The following is a 20,334-nucleotide window of genomic DNA, read 5'->3' on the forward strand; positions in this document are numbered from 1 at the left end:
GTCGAGAGAAGCGAGGGCAAGAAAGACAGAGGTGGGCGGAAGGAGAGAACGAAGCCGCCACTGAGGACAGGCTGCGGGTTCCCGGGGCTGCGGGTCCAGGTGGGGTAGGAATTGCTGTCCGGGGAAGCTAGAAGTTAAAAGGGGGAGAGAGAGAGAAAGAAGGGCAAACGGAGGAGGGAAAAGAAAAGCGAGGAGGGGGGAGGGAGAAAGAGGAGACTGCCGGAAGGAAAAAGAAGACAGAGGAGGAGGGGGCGATAGAGGAAGGGAGGGGTGGAGGGGGCGTAGAGTGAGAGGAGAGTGGAACAGGGAAAGCAGGGGTAGAGGAGAGAGAGAAGGAAAGGAAGGTTAGAGGTACACGAAGGAGGGGAGAGAGATACAAAGTGGAAAGGAGCCCTAAGGAGGAGAGAACCAAAAGTGGGAATGTGGAAGGGAAACAGCCCGGCGGGGAACGAGGGAGCAGCCATGGAGGGGACAGGTAGAGAGCTAGGGGGACAGGGGAACTGGGGTCTGGAAGATGCCCCAGGCCTCTTGGCCAGGGCCTCCCTGCCTATCATGCTCCCCTGGCCAGTGCCCCTGGCCTCCTCAGCCCTGACCTTGCTCTTTGGAGCCCTCACTTCCCTTTTCCTCTGGTACTGCTACCGCCTGGGCTCCCAAGACATGCAGGCCCTGGGGGCTAGGAGCGGGGCTGCGGGTGTTAGTGGTGGGCCTGGGGGATGCTCTGAGGCTGGCAGGCCAAGCCCAGGGAGCTCTGGGGAGCATGGGGAAGGAGCCAGGACAGAAGGCCTAGTGAGCTGTCGGCTTCGGGCCTACGCCAGGCGCTACTCCTGGGCTGGGATGGGTAGGGTGAGGCGGGCAGCTCAGGGTGGTCCAGGCCCTGGGGGAGGTCCAGGGGTCCTGGGCATTCAGCGCCCAGGCCTGCTTTTCCTACCAGACCTACCTTCAGTCCCCTTTGTGCCACGGGATGCCCAGCGGCATGATGTGGAACTCCTGGAGAGCAGCTTCCTTGCCATTTTGCGGGACTTTGAGGCTGTGAGCTGGGACTTCTCAGGGACTACCCCTCTGCCTCGGGGCTGGTCCCCACTCCTGGCCCCTGGGTGCTATCAGCTCCTGCTGTACCAAGCAGGCAGGTGCCAACCCAACAACTGCCGCCGGTGCCCAGGAGCCTATCGGGCACTGAGAGGGCTACGGAGTTTTATGAGTGCCAACACCTTCGGCAATGCTGGCTTTTCCGTTCTTCTGCCAGGGGCCCGGCTCGAGGCCCGCTGTGGGCCCACCAATGCCCGGGTCAGATGCCATCTGGGTAAGTAGATGCTGCCTATAGACAACCTCTTTGCCTCCACTGTTCCCTCTCCAGGCCTTCTTCTGCGTTGCCACCAGAGCTGTCTATGCTATGGTTCTCATATGCCTCTCTTCTCAAAAGCCTTCCGTGGCTCCTTGCTGCCCACAACAGCAGTTCTAGTTACCTGCAAACCATCCTCATAAACTCTGCTCTAGTCATTTCCCACCTGTTCTATATTTCTTCACATTGACTCTCCCCACGCTTTGTGTTTTACTTATTTATTTAAAAGAAATCTTTATAGAACTGTGAGTGATCATCGGTACTCACAAAAACAAATTTAAGCTTAAAAAAAAAAAAGCTTTTAGGCCGGCCCGTGGCTCACTCAGTAGAGTGCGGTGCTGATAACATCAAGGCCATGGGTTCGGGTCCTATATAGGGATGGCCGGTTTGCTCACTGGCTGAGCGTGGTGCTGACAACACCAAGCCAAGGGTTGAGATCCCCTTACCGGTCATCTTTTAAAAAAAAAAAAAGAAAAAGAAAAAGCTTTTAACATTCTAGTTGAATACTCTAGTCTCTCCAGGCCCGAAGCTTCATTTAAAAAGGAGCAATGTTAGTGGGGTGTTAAAATTATGGTAGCACCAGATTTTTTCTGGTGATTTTTTTCTTTTTTACACCTCAAAATCATTGGGTTTTTTTTCTTTTTTTTTTTGTACTTTTTGAGACTGGCCGCACCGCGCTCAGTGAGCGCTGTGAGCACACCGGTCATCCCTATATAGGATCCGAACCCGCGGCGGGAGCACTGCTGCGCTCCCAGCACCGCACTCTCCCGAGTGCACCATGGGCTCAGCCCTTGGGTTTGTTTTTGATATTTTAAAGATTGGAAGAAAATGGAAAAGGGAACAATGTTCTGATGGTTATTCCATGGCATGACCTTGTTTCACCCCAAATCATCTCCTGTGCTGTCAGTTGGATGTGTCCTACGCTTTTGGGGGCACACTGGCCTCCAGACCAAGTCCAGATCCTTCCTCCTCTTGCCTCCCTCCCATCATGCTTTAAATAAGGGAGGCCTTCTGGCTGATCCTGGCAGATGCCGCATATGGGCTGTACTTTCAATCTAGAATGCCTTTCCCCCTTATTACCTCCTCAAAAACTCCTCAGCCTTCAGGACCCAAATGTCCAAGTGCCACATCTCCTCTGGGATGTCTTTCTATTCCCCTGCTCAGTTGGCTGCTCAGATTTCTCACCACACTCAACTGTGTGGTCCTTGAGCCAGGATGGAGGTTTTAAATTTCATATGAAGAAAGCACCTAGCACAAAGTAGGTTTTTGAGTTAAATTGTCAGAAAGCCCAGGAAGAAATGCCATTTCCTTCAGGAAGCCTTCTCTTTTCTCCTAGCTCTTCTCTCATCCAGTACTGTACTGTAATTATAGTCTGGTCACCTTCCAAACAGCAAGGAGAGACTGCCACAGAACCTAGTGTTTAAGACCCTTAGATCTGCTAATTGACTGAACAGGGTGGGCCCCTTGGACAGAGGCAGGAGTGTTGGATGCTCGGGTCTCTTCCCACAGGCCTGAAGACCCCCCCTGGCTGTGAGCTGGTGGTCGGGGGTGAGCCCCAGTGCTGGGCTGAGGGGCACTGTCTACTGGTGGACGACTCCTTCCTGCACACCGTGGCTCATAATGGTAAAGGGGCTCCCTTCGTGCTGCGGGTGGTGAGGGACTGAAGAGTGAAGGAGAGTGAACTAAAGGGTTGCAGAGTCAGACCCAACTGACTGGCACCACCATTTCCAGCTGCATGACCTTGAACACCTCACATAGCTTCTCCAATCACTTGTGGGGCAACTGCCAGCTTCAAGTGACAGCCAGGATTAAATAAGTTAACGTAGGGGCATGGCAAAGTGATTGACAGCACAGGACTCGGGCTGGAGCACCTGGGTTCCCATCCTACCTCTTGCACAAGCTGCAGAACCTGGGCTAGTTACTTACCCTTGTTGTGCCTCAGTTACTTTGTATAAAATGGGGATGATGGGGGCACTACCTCATAGTTGGTTTTCGGGATTAAGAGTTACTACATATAATGGATTAGACCAGGGCCTGGCACTGTATACTTTGGTGACTACCTTGTGAGTGCTCTGGCATAGAAGAACTAACGTCAGCTGCTCTCCTTTCCATTCCCACATGCCCTAGGCTCCCCAGAAGATGGGCCACGAGTGGTCTTCATCGTGGATCTGTGGCACCCCAACGTGGCTGGGGCTGAGCGCCAGGCTCTTGACTTTGTCTTTGCACCAGACCCTTGAAGGAAGGTGTTCCCTTCACACACCTGGGCTGGAGAGATGCTGCACTCAGGGACGGCTTGAGTGGCAGCCAGCACCTCCTCCCCACTGTGGAGGGAGGAGGAGGATGAGGGCTGAGGGCGGGATGTGGCCAGTGAGCACAGAAACAGACATTGTGAATCCTCTCCTAACTCCTGACTACTTCCTTCCCAGCTGCCAACCCCGGGGAAGGGCTTGGGGCAGGGGCTCACATTTTCTCCCATACAACCAACCAAGTACCTCCTAATACAAGCCATCGCCCCGTCCCTCTCCCCGGGAGCCAGCAGCAGACCCTCAACTCAACTTTATTCCAATAATTTAATAGAAAATTAAAATAATAAATAATATGAAACAGACTGAGAAGGTAGCTGAGCTGGTGCAGGCCCAGGCCAGCCTCATACAAAATTAGGGAGGGAGGAGGTGGGGAAGGAGGTGGCGTGGCTCAGTGTGTGGGGATGTTATGAGGGGCTGGCTTCACACTCTGGCATGTGCACATACTGAGAAAGAAAAAGGGAATCTAAGTCATTCTAAACCAACTGGTGAGGGAAAGATAGTAGGATGAGAATGGGGATGAATTGGCCTTCTGAAGGGCTCTGACTGAGGGGAGGGGCTGGAATGTACCGTGTTGTTAGCAATAAGGAGGGAATGAATGTAGAAGGGCCAAAGTGAACAGTACCATGCAATGAAGGGACAGAAGGAGGACCCACGACTTGGCCAGCAGAGCCGGGGCAAAGGTCTGGGAAGGGGAGGAAAAGAAAGGATGGGACTGGGTTCCAGAGGCAGGAAGAAGATGGGAAGCGTCAAAGGTCAGTCCTTGAAGACAATCTGTTGGCCATGAGGACGCTCGTCATGGGTGATATGGCGCCGGACGTGGATCCTGCGGACACGGTGCTCTCGGTTTTCTTCATCCTCCCCTCGGCCTGCCCCACCACCACCAGCTGCACCCCCTGTGGCCTCCAGGAGGGCTGGATCTGGGCCCCGAGGAGTCTCATAGATCAGGATGTTCAGGGTCTCCTCAAAGATCCGGGCTTCTGGGAATTCCACCTGCAAAAGGCCAGCAACCCCTAGCTCCTACCCTCTGGTCCAGTCTCACACAGCAATCCCCCTTCCCAAGCAGCTCCTGCACACCCCTTAGCCTTTACAATCAGGTTCTTTGGTCTGGACTGTCCTCTGCAACTTCTTTACTCAGCAGAGTCATACTTCAAGGCCCAGCTCTGAAGTTGGGCAGGCAGGATTATTGGTTTTCTCTCCCACACTGCCAAGTCTTGATATATTCTTTCATTTGACAAATACTTACTGAGTGACTGCACTATCCCAGGTGCTGTTCTAGGCACTGGGAATACAGCAGTGAACAAAACAAAGTTCCTACCCTCAGGAAGTTTACATTCTAGGGGGAGGACTCAGACAAACACTTAATAAAATATAAACTAATTTAGATGATGATAAACGTCATGGGGAAAGATACAGCAGGAAAAGTGGATGAGACAGCAATGACCAGGGATGTTACAACTTTAAAGAAGGAGTTCAGGGAAGGCCTCACTGAGAAGGTGACGTCTGACCAAAGGAGGGGAGGGAGCTGGGTGGATAGCTGGAGAAAGCAGTCTGGGAAGACACAACAGCAGGTGGAAAACCTCTGGGTCAGGACTGTACCTAGTGCATTACTATTTGAAGGTTAGCAAGGAGCCAATGCAACAGAGGCAGAGTGATAGAGAGAGCAGTAAGGGATGAAGTGGCAGAGGTGAGAGGGGCATTCCCCTTGTGTGGCCTTGGAAAGATAAAACTAACATAGGCCTTAACATGTGAATTATTGGTTTTTCCTTCCTGTCCTCCCAATTACAGATGAAGCTTCTTGGAAGGTGGGTCATGCATTCATTCATGCATGCACGCATTCAAATGTTTCCTAGCTTCCACTGTGTGACAAAGGCCCCACTAGTGCTAGGGTCTAGCTAGTGCTAGGGAGATGGAAAAGATACAGCCTTGCCCTCAAGCAGCTAACACCCTGCTGCTGAAGCAGCCCCCCTCCCTCCAACCCACAGATTACAATGAACACTATCTTTAACTAAGAAGGGATTGTGACCAACTTGGCTGGGGTTGATGGGTTGAAAGTTCACTCGCAAAGGGGTCCCAATGAAAGTGATGCTTGGCTTGGGTCTCAAAGATTAAGTACAAGTTCATTAGGCAGACAGGGAAAAGAATTCCAAGAAGGCAGTGGGTGTGAAACAGCATTGGCTGCTTAAAGACTTTGAGGGATGTAGTGCAGCTGAGGCACCTCATACCCAGCTCACAGGCGCCGGTGAGGAAGGGCCTGCACTTTCCTTGGCATTTCACCCCTGGTTTCAAGCCTGGTGCAGTACTAAGGGCAGAGTGGGTTTCGAGCCCTTTGCAGTGCTGAGCGCAGAGTGGGTTTTGAGCCTGGTGCAGTGCTTAGCACAGAGTACGTGCTTGGGAAATATTTACTAATGACTGTCATGTTAATGACTCAGGACCTACAAACTCAGAGTGGGTTCTAAGAGACCATCTGGCCATAAGGTTTTAAGAACCTATTTTTGGTAGGATTCTATGGATGTTCTTACAGAAAAATGCACACACACTCCCAAACCTGCATACTATTTCAGGGATTGGAGACAGCCTTGAAACCCATCCAACAGGCCTCAGTTCAGAACCCCACTCTAATCCAACACCCTCATTTCACAGGTAGAGAAACAGAGACCCACAGAACTAAAGTGACCTGCCCAAGGCTACATGGCCAAGGCCCCAGAACTCTGGCTCCTTACTCCCAGTGACGGACTCTTTCCCCTGCCTGGCCTGCTGAGCTGCCTTTGTACAGGGCCCCGGGCCTGCCCACCACCACAGCCCTCCCTGACCAGGCCCAGAGCCCCTCTGACCTTGGTCTGCTTCTTCTCCGTAGCATAGACGATGGAGGTGCAGCATACCTCAGCGATTTTGCGGCCCTTCCCATAGAAAGACCAGCAGCAGATCTCGTCCCCCAGGACGTCCTTGAGGAAGAGCAGACGCCCATGGAAGCGCAGGGCCAGTTTGTCAAACAGCTCGATGTTCTTAAGTAAGTTGTCATCTGAAGTGCTGAAGGAGGCCAGGAGACCTCAGCATGACTGGTGTCCCTCCCTCTTCCCTCCTACCCCCCAGAATAGGGGCCCAGATTCCCAGCACTCTGGTCCTGCCCAGGAGTTTGGTGCCCAACAGGGAGCTTCCTCCACCCAGAAGCCAGACTAAGTGGGCTTCAGAAGGGAAACAGCATTTGCAAATCCCAGCATGGCAAAGTGGCTCCCTGGGCAGGCTCTGGGGCCAGGCTGCCTCACCAGGCAGCCTAGCTCCACCACTTTTTAACTGAGTGTCACTAGGCAAGTTGCCTCAAACTCTTCGTCTGTAAAACGAAAAAGTCACAATACCCACCTCAAACAATTGTGAGGATCATGTAAATGAATATAGAGAGAGCATCAAGGGCAATGCCTGTTACACAACAAGCACTATATGTGCAGCCATCATCATCTTCCCCCGAACCCCACTTTACTGATATGAAACTGAAGGTCAGAAGTAGAAATGCCATGCCCAAAGCATTCAGGTAAGTGGCCGAGCTGAAATCTGCAGCCAGGCAGGCATTCCTGTAGTCCTTGGGCCAGGAGCAGGGTTATGCTCAGTGCTAGGATTCTGCCCACTGGCCCCAGCACCACCCCCTGCCATGGCAGTCACCTGGTGTAGGAGTACTTGTTGTTACTGCGGTTGTGCAGAAGCTTCACCACGGGCTGTTGGGGGAGAGAGGGTGGAAAAGCATGGGGGTAATGCTGCAGGGAGAGGCCCTCAGACTCCACCCTGCAGGGCTCAGGGGCCTCACCTTGGAGGTGCTGGCCAAGAGCTGCTGCTCCTCCCGGGGAGATGTCACTGTGGGGATGAGGCACAGCGGGGACAGATTCTCACTTTTTTGCTGGGGAAGAAGCAGAAGGTGGTTAACAGTGCAACCAAAGATCACTTGTTCCCCAACTTAAAAGCCTTCAAATGCTGCTTGTTGCCCTTGGGTGAAAATCCAGACTCCTTAGTCACCCACAAGGATCTGCAGGATCTGACCTCTGCAATCTCACCTGTACCTCCCTCCCCTTACTTGTTGGATTTCAACCCCACTGATTGTCTTGTTCCTCTGCACACCCAGCTTGCACCTGCCCTGGCCCTTTGCTGTCCCCCAAGCCTGGGATGCTCGCACCACACCAGCCAAGGGAAGGCTGGCTCCTTCGTGCCAATCCAATCTCAGCTCTAACAGTGCCTCCTCACATGCCAGTCCTCCTCCCTAAGATCCCCGGCTAAAGCAGCCTCCTTGTCTTCCTTCCCTTCACATATCAGTTCATTTTCTTCTCTGCACTTAATTCCTGACATTTTCTACTTTTCTGTCCATTTGTTTGGTCTGTCTCTTCCCACCTAGGGAGTAAGTACCTCATATACAGTTACACTCGATAAATATTTGTTGAATGAATGAACCTGGTTGGGTGGGATGAGGCTGGAGAAAGAAGCAGAACCAGACATGTGGGCTTCTTTCTTGTCTGTCTTCTAGAATTTTCATGCCAAAACCCTTCTTACCTCTCCCAACCTTGAAAGCTAAATGTGCAATTCTAATACAAATTCCAGAAGATCTTTTTTTTTTTTTTTTGAGAAACTCATAAAAAACTTTTTCTAAAGTTAATATGGAACCCACACTGGAAAGCCACCAAAAAAAAAAAAAAATTAATATGGAAGACTAAAAGTCTATAATTACTTAGGTCAATTTTTAAAAAGAGCAGAGGAGACTGACCCTACCAGATATTAAGATACAGTACAAAGAAGTTCTGGTGCAGAAACAAAGACAGTGAACACAGTAGAGAGCTCAGAAACAGACCAGTGTAGGTGTGAGAAATATTTTTAAAGACACTGCAAATGAGTGGGGGAAGTATGGAGTGTGTATTAGTTATCTATTGCTGTGTAACAAATTGCCCCAAACGTAGCAGCTTAAATTAACATGAAATATTTATTATTTCCATTTCTGTGGGTCAACAATTAGGAGTGGCTTGGCTGGGTGGCTCTGGCATGGGGTCTCTCAAGAGGTTGTCATCAAGACGTCTGCTGGGGCTGCTGGCAGCTGAAGGCATCACTGCCTTGGGAGGAATTATTTCTAAGAAAGTTTATTCACCTGGCTGGCAAGTTCATGCTGGCTACTGACAGGATATTTCTAATCCCTGCCATTCGGACCTCTCCACAGGGCTGCTTGAGTGTCCTCATAACATGGCAGCTGGCTTCTCCAGAGCAAATAATCCCAGAGAGCAAGGTGGAGGCCTCACTGTCTTTTATGACCTACCTGTGACAGCCCTATTAAGTGTGGGAGGAGACAACACAAGGGAATGATTGCCTGGAGACAAGAATCCCTGGGGGCTGCCTTGGAGGCTGGCTCCACAGTCCACCCTCTGGCCCCCACTAATTCACATCCCTTCTGCATGCAAATGCACTCACCCCCTCCCAAGATCGCCCAGAGTATCATCCCATTACAGCACCAGCTCAAAGTACAGAATCTTGTCATCTAAATCAGGTTCAGGTAGGAATGAGGCTCCTTGGGTGCCGTTCCTTAACTACAGCTCCTTAAGTACACTTCCTCTCTCTCTGAAGACCTGCGAACTAAAGAGACACGTTATCTCCTCCACACACCCAATATGCAATGGTAGAACAGGCATAGGATAACCACTAGGGATTCTCTTGTTCAAAAAGGGGGGAAACTGGAGGCACATAGAAGTCACTGGTCCATAGAAATTCTGTAATCCAGTTGGACAATGTGGGGAACTCTCTGATGCCTACTCCTGTTCAGGAATGATTCTCCATGGTTCTTGACTTTGCCTGGAGCCATCCTTCCTTTTTCATGAAAGACGTTTGCAGCTCCATAGTTTCCTCAGTCTGCTTCCTGCCTGTAGAAGTTTGGGGGTCCAAAGGCTTCTTCTCCTTTTGCACTGGCAAGTTTGGGGGTTCACTTCATTAGGAAAAAGCCACACACAAATCTCTGCAAGATAAACCCTTCTTTACTTTGGGCTTGTGCTGAGATGGTTGACAGATGAGACCCTTAGGCTTCTTAGAGGTGCTATTATTTAACTGAATGGTTCTCTGAGGCATCTTCTTGGATATTTCCGAGGTCTTAACAAAGGACTTTATAATCACATCCTCAAAGCTTCATCTTTAGACCATGTTTTTCTGAGAATGCCCTGTATTTCATCTTTGCCTAAAAGCCACTTATATTAATTTTAACACCATCTGTTGTCTGGAAAGGCTGGGAATTTTCAAACCCAACAATTTTGGCTCCATTTTGTTCAACTGTTTTTTCTTTAGCTTACCCTCTCCTCTCTGATTTTACTATAGGCATCAAGAAACCAGGTGGCATTTACGACATTCTGTCTGGAAATCTTAGCTAGACCACCCAGTTCACTAGGTTTTGTATTTTCTACTTTCTACATTACTGTAGGAGACAGTGTTGCTAAACTTTCTGCCACTACATAACAAGGATTCCTTTTTCAACAGTTTCCAATGACCTTTCCCTAACCGTTCTGTAAGCCCGCACTGCAGCCTTCTCAAAGGTCATCAGACTTCTATTAACAGGCTCTTTACTCTTTAAAGCTCTTTACGCTTTTACTAACACTCTCCTCAAAGACCTAGCTTCTGCCCACTTCTCAGTTCTAAAACTACTTCCACATTTTAGGTTTTTTATGGCAGACCCCCATTCAAGAACCAAAATCTGTTATCTATTGCTGGGTAACAAATTACTATAAACTTAGCAGCTTAAAACAACAAAAAACATTTATTATCTTGCACAGTTTCTGTGGGTCAGGAATTTGAGATTGGTATAGCTGCATGGTCCTAGCCCAGGGTTTCTCATAAAGTTGCAGTCTAGCTCTGGTCGGGGCTGCAGTCATCTGAAGACTTGCCTGGGCCGAGAGGATCTGCTTCTGAGATTATTCAATCATTTGGCTGGGAGTCTGTGCTGGATGTTGGCAGGAGGCTTCAGTTCCTCACCATGTAGACTTCTCCCTAGGGCTGCTACAGTGTCCTCACGTAACAGCTGGCTTCCCACAGAATGACCCAGGAGAGAGGCAGAAGCTATAATGTCTTTTATGACCTAGCTTCAAAAGTCACACACACACTATCATTTCTGCAATATCCTATTGGTTACATAGGTCAGCCCTATTCAGAGAGGGAGGGGACTAAACAAGAGCCCAAATAGGGAGGCGAGAATCACTGGCAGCCACCTTGAATGCCTGCTACTACAGACTGCCTGATAGACGGCAGTGGGAAAACTAGCTCACTCTCTATGGAGGATAAAAAAAAGAGTAAAATCTCTTCAAAGTTCACATTTACAAAAGTGAGTCCCATTTAGATTAAAATAGTCATACATAAAACTAGAAAGCTAATAAAAATGTAGAATAGGAAAAAAAAAAAGTCTTAACCATCATCCCAAAAGGATACACCATTAGGCAAAATGTTGAGGAATCTGGCTAAATTAAAATGAAGAATTTCTCAAGTTGACAATGGAAAGCATGACTATAAATAATCCCATGTAGTGTTGAAGAAATGACAAAATTATCATTACCCTACAACCCAAATGAAATTATTGATTTAGCAAGGATTATCAATTGCTGTGTTGTTAATAGGTAACTGCCATTCACAAAGTACCCAAATAATATCATACAGATTCCCTTATAGTTGGCAACAAGGAAATATAACTACCATGAAGGAATCAAACCACCATCACCTGAATCCAGGGGTCAATTCTGAGTATCATTAATGGTGGGTCATATTAGCAGTATCATGGGTCTCTCAATGTAACCCAATAAGAAATATATAATATTACCTAAAATGTTTTTTTTTTTTTTGACCGGTAAGGAGATCGCAACCCTCTGCACGGTGTTGTCTGCACGACGCTCAGCCAGTGAGCGCACCAGCCATCCCTATACAGGATCCAAACTCGTGGCCCCAGCGCTACCAGCACCACACTCTCCCGAGTGAGCCACAGGGCCAGCCCCTAAAATGTATTCTAACCAAAATATTTAATATCCAGTCTTCGATTTTTTTTTTGAGGTGGGGGGAGCGGTTGGGCGGTACATGGATTGAACCCTGGACCTTGGTGTTATCAGCAACATGCTCTAATCAACTGAGCTAACCGGCCAGTACCTGATAGCAAGTCTTTAAGTTTACAGTCTAGTTTACAGGATATTAAGGATAGGGTAGAGCAACAAACCAAATGATACCATGAGTAAACAACCAAGCAAGTTTGGAAAGCTGGTCATTGCACAGGACAACTGGCAGCCTCTTTAACAAGTCAGCATCATGAGAAGAAAGGGACTGTCCTGGAGTGGGACAGACTTACAGAACTTAACAACCAGATGCAATGTGAGGCTCTAGATTGGATCCTGGTTTAGATGAACCAGTTAAAAAAAAAACATTTCTAGAACAATTGGAGAAATTGGAGTATGCCCTGGATGTTAGATAAAATTTTATTCATACAAAAAGATGGCAATTATTAACAACAACAACAAAAAGCAGATTACAAAACAGTACATACAACATGATTGTATTTTGGCAAAAATACACACACACACAGGAAAAGATCTGGAAAGATATTGGGTGCTTTTATTTTTTTAGTTATGTTTCCTAAATTTCTACGACTCAAAAAAAAAAAAAAACTGCCTTAAAAATAATAAATGGTTATTTGTAATTTTTTAAAAATTAAGGATTTCTATTCAATACCAGGTGTCACAGGCAGGTGATATTCTAAGAGAAAATACTGACAATATCTAAAACCGACTAGGAATTATTATCTAGAACAGACTTTCTCAACTGGGGTTCCTCACCTGAATCTCAACACCCAGCAAATAATGTGAGTATTTTCTGAACTCTCCTAACGATGGTAGGTAAATAGTATCATTATAGATGCTTAGGAGAAAAGTTAATTTATTATGTCCAATACATAGCCTACAGCATGTATAAACATGCCCTTATATAATAGGGTTTAATTCTCCCTAGGAACAAAACTTAAATATGCAAGGATCTCATCTCCTGCAAAGCAACAAGAAAAAGAGAAGAAACTCAGTAGAAAATTTGGTAAGAAATATGCATAAGCAATTCACAGAAGGGAAAAAAACCAAAAGAAGCTAGTGAGTACATGAAAAGATGTTCAACCTCATTAGTAATCAGAGGTATGCAAATGAAAATGAGATCACTCTACACCCATCGGATTGCCAAAATTAGAAAGCTGGATGATGCCATGTGTTGTTGAAGATACTATGCAGAAATGGGATCTTAGGCACTGCTGATCATGACTATAAAGTACTATAATCATTGGGGACAGCACTCTGGTATTTGCTGAAATTTGATTGCATGTGTCCTGTGATCCAGCAACTGTACTCCCAGCTACAATCATGAAAAACTCTGGCACAAGACCATAAGGAGACATAGGATGCCCACAGTGGCACTGTTTGTGGGGCAGGAAGTGAGAAGCAATCAAGGTTTCCAGCCTCAGGGGAATGTATAAATAAAATATGGTGAATAAACATCATAAATTCCTACACAGCCATTAGAAGCAAAGAACTAGATGTACACACAATAGCATGAACAGATCATGAAAAAAGTGTTGAATAAAAAAACTATGAAACAGAACACGATCTATAGCTCAATGGCATTTATGGAAATTTAAAGTGCATACATACACAACACAATGCTTTAAGCTTTTCTAGGGTACAAACATAATCCAAGCATATGTATCAAAACATTAGAATTGTATGGGTGCCCCTGGGGAAAAGAGAAGTGGGCAGGGGATTGGGAATGAAGAAAAAAATATAATAAAAAGATCTGCATAGACTGGTGATGATTAAGTGCCACACACTGTGAAGTGTGCTGAGCTGTGTGGGGTGGGGATGCAAATGGTCTCAGGGAAACCCAGAAAGGAGGAAGCTGGAGCACGGAAGCAAAGCAGTGCACCTGGGAGTCAGATATCCTGGGGTTGAGTCTGAGCTCTGCCTCTTAACGGCTCTTTGAACTTGGATGCATCATCCAACTTCCTCGTTGCTTTTTATGACAAACAAGGGTACAAAAGGTACACACAAGCAGACAGCAGAATTGCTCCTGACACACAGTGGGTGTGCAATAACTCTAGCTAGATTTAAAACTATAGAGCAGGAACACACTTCCAAGATCTAGTTCAATGTTTTTCAAACTGCAAGTGGTGACCCATTAATGGGTCACAAAATAAGTTTAATGGGTTCCAAACACAGAAAGAAAAACTGTATCATGGTACATTTCACTAAAAGAATCATTATAAAACTCTTATTTCAGTTATATACATGAGTCTAAAATGAACTTATTTCCTGTGGGCTTCAGTCAGAAAGTTCGAAAAACATGGATATATTGTCCAAAGGAACTGTACATCTTTGTATTTCAAGAAGGAATAAATATTCCCTGAGATAAGAGGAAGTTGTTCAGAGTTGCCACTTTTTAATCTATGAAGGGCACCAAAAAAGAAATTTATAATCAACTATTTTATTGTATTATAAAAGAAAGGACATTTTAACATCGTAAAAGTAGAACAGAATAAAGGGATTTATGTAAAACTCACTACATTGTACTTATTTTTCTTGGTTCCCTATTTTTCGGAACATGAAGACAGAATGCCAGAGGTAGGAATTGACTCACTCAAGGTCACTCAATTGTGACAAAAGTGACACAAAGCCCCTATGTCCTGGTTGTACTTTCCAAGCTCTGCTCCTCAGAACCCTAAGAGATCCACAGAAGTGGAGCCTCGCGGGTGGGGCTCTGGAACCCCCAACCCTGTTTTATTGAGAGTAGTTCTGCTTCTATGAGATTTCATTTGAGATAAGGATTTCACTGCTTTAAAAAAAAAAAAAAAAAAAAAAAAAAAAAAAAGAATTAGAAGCCCCTGGGGGATGCGGGACCTGGGAGAATGCTGCCTCTGAGGATAGGACCAGATCATGGAGGTTATTATATTTCAATTTAGACTTTTTCTTCCCCTAGTGGCACTAGGGAGCTATTTAGGATTGCTGAGCAAGGGAGGGAAGAGATTGGTGTTGTGTTTAAGGATAATTACTCAGATAACAGTGTAACAGCCGGACTGGCTGGGTAGGTAGGAACTGCAAGCAGCAGAGAGCAGTTATTTATTCAACAGTCCTGGCATGAGGTGGTGAGGGAGACCTGCCTGAGGCAGCATGGATGCAGAAGACAGTACCCAAAATTCTCTGGGGTTATGGCCAATCAGAGCCAGGCTCTCCAGGCCATACCCCATATCTCCTTTTTTCTGTCCTAATATTTAACTGTTTGGGCAGCTCTCTCAGGATCATAGGCATGGAGAAGAGGGAGGAAGACCTTCACCTGCAGTGCCAGCTGGCAGTCCTCAATCAGGCCCTGTACCAGGTAGTAGCGCGCTTCACCTAGTAGCTCCCCCAGTTCTCTGGTACTCTCAGGCAGTGGCACGGACCCGTCCCGCAGGTAGTTGAGGATTGTACCAAAATGGCGGCCGCTCCGGTCGATCAGCACCCAACCTGGTGGGGAAAGCAGCGGGAAGAACGGCTTTGCTGGGGGCCCTGGAGCTACTAAATTTTTATGAAAAAAGGATTCCAAAGTCACGAGAAAGTCTGAATACTGATCTGTCTCAAACCTCTGCCACATCCAAGAAAATCCCTTTAAAACATCTCCGGTGAGTTCTCCCATAGGCTTTACACATACTCAACCTCAGAGAATAAATTCTCCCCAAATCTACTTTCTACGGTCAGGAGGCGCTCAACATAAGAAAGGTCTTACAGAATTACTTCATCAACAAACTTCTAACCCCTGGCGTTAAATTCTGACCATCCTATTTAATTTAAATGTCTACTACCCCACCCACCTGTTCACTGCCATTTTAACCTTTATATTCTTCATAGAACTTATTACTATCTGAGACGATTATATATATTCTTGTTTGTTTGTTTACTTGCTTATTGGACTTCCCTACTCCCACCTCCCTAAAAAAAAGGAACTCCAGGGCCGAGCCCGTGGCGCACTCTGGAGAGTGCGGCCCTGGGAGCGCAGCAGCGCTCCCGCTGCGGGTTCGGATCCTATATAGGGATGGCCGGTGCGCTCACTGGCTGAGCCCGGTGCGGCCGGTCTCAAAAAAAAAAGGAACTCCATAAGGCTAATCTTGTCAGATTCATTTACCAAAGTATCTACTAACAGGTACTTTACAAATACTTATTGAATAAATTCTTCACCTTCAATATTTAAAGGCTGAGTTCCACCTCCCGAATTTTTATTTTCCTGCTCTCACAATCATTGTTAACTCCCTCTGAATTCCTCCCCCAACCCCACAAAAAAAAAAAATCTTTAAAGCCTCAGTTGGGATTGTGGGGCCCAAACTTGAATGCAACACTCCAAGAACGTAAGGTTCACCTGCCAAGGAGAACTGTCCACCCTCCACTCTTGGTGTCCCTGGCAAACCCAAGGCAGCCTTCTCCTTCTACAATCTGCATTTACAGATGGATTCCTAGAGTGTAAAGGGACCTGCGTTAAGGGAACACAGACACAGAAAAGATCTCCCAGCTTTCCAGGCTGGCTGTTAGTGGTTTTGAGGCAGAGAGGGGAACAAAAGGCTGGGAACTTGGAAGAAACTGATGAAGGTTGCCTGGAAGGGTGCTGCTGGCAGCACGGAAGGCTCCCAAGTCTTTCGAGCTGAGGGGTGAAGTGTGGGAGAATAGTCATGAAGATTATGAAGTGACATGTTGAATCACTTAACGCAGCACTCGGCAGAGTTAGGGGTTCCATAAATGCTGGTAATTGCTGGGGGGAAAGGATTGGGGGAGGAAGGAGATTATGAACGAGAAAGGGGAGATTAGATGGGATGTGGGGGCAGGGGGGAAGTGAGAATGAGTTAGTGAGACGACAGAAGAGGCATGAGGAGTCTGGGTGACGAAACACTGGGGGCAAAGGGAGTTGGGGATCTGGGGGATGGAGGACGGCACAAGTAGAGCGGCGCGTGTACCTCCGGCGTCGGTGAGCACCTCCACGCGGCCGCTGAACATGGCCTTGAGCATAGTGTCCTGTCCCGTGAGGGTGCGCAGCGTGGTGTAGTGCAGCGAGCCGCCCACGTTTAGCTTCACGTACTTGCTGTTCGGGGTCAGAGGCTTGAGACCGTAGGCGGCGGAACCAGGCTCGAGACCCGAGGGCTTAGGGACTTCCAGCGACGGGGCCCCGGCTACCGCCGGGCCTGAGGCCTCGGCCGACATGCTAGGTGGCGGCAGCGGGCGGCGATCCCAGGCTCTCTCCGCGCCCTCTGGCCGGCTCCCCAAAGCCCCCGGACCCCAGACCTCAGGCCAGCCCGCTCGGCGCTCACGCCCACTCGTCGCCGCTACTCGGCAATACTGGCCCGCCGCCCCATCGCTCTCGCACCACCCGGAAACCGGCGCCGGGCAATTGCGCAGGCGCGTGCAGGCCCCACCCCTGACGGGGGGGGCGGTACTGCGCTGAGGAGCATGCGCAGTGGTCGCGGAGGGGGGCCAGTTGAGATGTCGCTTGCCGGCTGGGGTCGCTCTAACCGGGCGAGGTGCGCTTCTCTTGCGACACTTGGGGACCAGATGGAGGAAGCTCGCGCCTGCCCGATTTGAAAAGCGTAGTCCCCGACCTGTGATTGGGTCTCTTCTCAGAGCGCTTTGCGGGCGTGGAGGGGAAGCTGAGGTCAAGAGAAGGGAGGCGTCCCTCCTCCCAGCCCCGCGCGCCTGGCCACCTGTGAGAACTGCGAAGTGCCAGGCCGGCCCGTGGCTCACTCGGGAGAGTGCGGTGCTGGTAACACCAAGGCCACGGGTTCGGATCCCATATAGGGATGGCCGGTTCGCTCACTGGCTGAGCGTGGTGCTGACAACACCAAGTCAAGGGTTAAGATCCCTTTACGAGTCATCTTTATATGGGATTAAAAAAAAAAAAAAAAAAAAGAACTGCGAAGTGCGGAGGGCAGCTCTTCAAGGAAGCCGAAGGCGGGTGGCTTCCCGGCAGTGGTGCTCGGGCGCCGAGCACTGGAGGCCTTTCTGACGAGGGGCCGCTGAGACGCGGCGGTGCGGAGATGTGAGGAAGAGTGTGGCAAGAAGGGGGAAGGGCAGACCAAGAAGACCCTCAGGCAGGAACACGGGCGAAGGAGCAGAAAGAATGTCAGGGGGGCTGCAGAAAGAACGTCAGGGGGGCCGCAGCAGCTGAGCAAAAGTTCCAGAATCTCAGCTAATGTCACGAGACGTCGCACCCAACCCCGAAAGAAAGAAGAAATAAGTTAGGACTCGTTGACGAGAAGTATTTTAATCTAACCCAACCTGCATCCAGTTTAGAGGCTGATACATCAGAGATATAATAATTTACTTCGTGTATAGCGGGGGTGGGGGTTGCTGGAGGGAAAACCAAAGACGGAGTCAGAGTTCTAGTTTTAACCCTGCCAGCTGGGAGATCCTAGGCAAGGCACATCTCTCTGGGCTTGGTTGTCCTTTTCTGCTTAGCGAGGGGTGCAAATTTAAATGCCTGCAGGGAACAGGTAAGAGAGTAAATGAGTGAAGTGGACCAGTTTTAAGGTATTGGGGAGAAAGGGGACTATGGTGATCTGGAGAGCTCATGTTCTACCAAAGGGGTTGCCAATTCTGATTTTTCAAGTGTAGTGGTGAAAAAGAGAAAAGCAGCTACTGGCAACTGGGAGCTGGTTTGCACTCTCCCCAGAAGCCTTGGTGTTGCTAAGAGCTGGCCTGGCATCAACAGTGAGGCTGTCATGTTGTCCTGCTGAGCATAAACTATTTCACAAAACACCAATATCAGACAAGATCACTTTCTATAACTGACGGAACAACAAAAAGACCATTCCATAATCATGTCTAAACACAAAAACAAGAACATTGTCCAAACCACAAAAATGACCAAGCCGAAGCCCCTGTCCCATAGTATAAATGACTGCTGCTGCTTTACCCCAAACAGCTTTAGTCCTGATTCATTCCTCCCATCTTCTAGATAAGAATTGTTAAGATAATCAAAAAAATTCTCCCTGCTTCCTGAAAGCATCCAACCTACAGCAAATCTCTCCCTTTCTTGAACCCTCCTAGGAAATCACCTAACGCAAGCCCAAATCCTGTGATAAGTCCTTCCTAACATGAACTTCCGGAGATGTCCATGATTCCCCCTTGGATGAACTTGCTGAGATGTCTGTGGTGTCTGATCTTCCTTGTTCAACTACAGTTGCATTTCTTTTTTTTTTTTTTTTTTTTTTAAAGATGACCGGTAAGGGGATCTTAACCCTTGACTTGGTGTTGTTAGCACCACGCTCAGCCAGTGAGCGAACCGGCCATCCCTATATGGGATCCGAACCCGGGGCCTTGGTGTTATCAGCACCGCACTCTCCCGAGTGAGCCACGGGCCGGCCCTACAGTTGCATTTCTTTTTTTTTTTTTTTAAAGATGACCGGGAAGGGGATCTTAACCCTTGACTTGGTGTTGTTAGCACCACGCTCAGCCAGTGAGCGAACCGGCCATCCCTATATGGGATCCGAACCCGGGGCCTTGGTGTTATCAGCACCGCACTCTCCCGAGTGAGCCACGGGCCGGCCCTACAGTTGCATTTCTTTTTTTTTTTTTTTAAAGATGACCGGGAAGGGGATCTTAACCCTTGACTTGGTGTTGTTAGCACCACGCTCAGCCAGTGAGCGAACCGGCCATCCCTATATGGGATCCGAACCCGGGGCCTTGGTGTTATCAGCACCGCACTCTCCCGAGTGAGCCACGGGCCGGCCCTACAGTTGCATTTCTGGTAGTCTTTGGCTGGAGGGTGATGTCAGAAATGGAGAATCCACAGAGATTCAGCTGAAGCCCTTACTGCCTTGGACTGAGACCCTTGACTGTAGTAATTATGTGCAAATTTGAAACCCCCGTGTCTGTTTGAGGTGCCATCCTGCCCATGACTGGGAGGTAAGTTCTCTCTAAAAGGAGCTGATGTTTTGTTAAGACCCTTAAGCATTTTTTTTTTTTAAATCTCTTAGAATAAGGTCCCCCTGGACTTTTTGGTTATCTGATGAGATTTTTATTTTTCATTGGTTAAATTGTTTTTTTGGCCTTCTCCACCTGTTCTTATGGTCTGTCTCCTTGTCTAATGTTTAGAGTGTTGTTTCTCTAGAAGAGGGAAAGTCTATGTGGACAGGACAGGAGTGTAGCCCTGGATGTCTAAGGGCATCACAAGCCTATTACTCTCAATCTCTGGTGACTGCACACTACTTCTCCCTCTAAGAAGTTGGGAGCACCAACTGCAGCTTGTTAGCATCCCAGGGGTTCATTCGTTATCAGAATAAATCAGAAAAATGCTTCATCAACCAAGGGCCAGTAAGTCTGTCCTACAGCCAGATGCCAAGGCTGTATGAGAAGGTATTTTCAGACCAGTGTCCTTTGGATAAACTTTACCCGAGGTCACTATTTCAAAACCTTTATAAGGACTTCTTTCTCAGTTTTGTCTGTATCTCTGCGAACTGCTTTGTTTCATTTCTCCTCTGCAGAATCAGGAGGTTTTCTCTGGCCTCTGATCAGTGATGATCATCTTTGGCCAAGTTCTGGGTATACAAAGTTGCACAAGCACCATCCTTATGGATCCTCATCTCAACTAAAACTGGGCCAAAGACCTGTTCCAATGTTTTCTCACAGTTAGACTAACTTGAACCCTCGTCTCTCTAAATGATGC

At 48.0% G+C, this 20,334-nt stretch overlaps 2 protein-coding genes across 3 annotated transcripts; one reads left to right on the top strand and one right to left on the bottom strand.

Moving 5' to 3' along the window:
* The first annotated feature begins 309 nt into the window (after window positions 1-309).
* On the top strand, window positions 310-3,947 carry ASPHD1 (aspartate beta-hydroxylase domain containing 1). Its single transcript, XM_008584560.1, has 3 exons — window positions 310-1,300; window positions 2,849-2,962; window positions 3,467-3,947. The coding sequence occupies exons 1-3, from the start codon at window positions 421-423 to the stop codon at window positions 3,574-3,576; spliced, it is 1,104 nt and encodes a 367-aa protein (XP_008582782.1). The 5' UTR covers window positions 310-420; the 3' UTR covers window positions 3,577-3,947.
* KCTD13 (potassium channel tetramerization domain containing 13) lies at window positions 3,885-17,063 on the bottom strand. Of its 2 annotated transcripts, none has more exons than XM_008584557.1 (6): window positions 16,631-17,063; window positions 14,986-15,155; window positions 7,442-7,531; window positions 7,300-7,352; window positions 6,477-6,672; window positions 3,885-4,635 (listed from the first exon to the last, which is right to left on the bottom strand). In XM_008584557.1, exons 1-6 carry the CDS (start codon window positions 16,872-16,874, stop codon window positions 4,399-4,401), a joined length of 990 nt encoding a protein of 329 aa, XP_008582779.1. In that variant the 5' UTR covers window positions 16,875-17,063; the 3' UTR covers window positions 3,885-4,398. The 2 variants fall into 2 exon arrangements, with proteins under 2 accessions (XP_008582779.1, XP_008582781.1); XM_008584559.1 differs by having other exon boundaries at window positions 3,891-4,635; window positions 6,525-6,672; window positions 16,631-17,043.
* Window positions 17,064-20,334: the final 3,271 nt, after the last annotated feature.

This window comes from Galeopterus variegatus, unplaced genomic scaffold (assembly GCF_000696425.1).
Source record: "Galeopterus variegatus unplaced genomic scaffold, G_variegatus-3.0.2 Scaffold3304, whole genome shotgun sequence".
Lineage (NCBI taxonomy): Eukaryota > Metazoa > Chordata > Mammalia > Dermoptera > Cynocephalidae > Galeopterus > Galeopterus variegatus.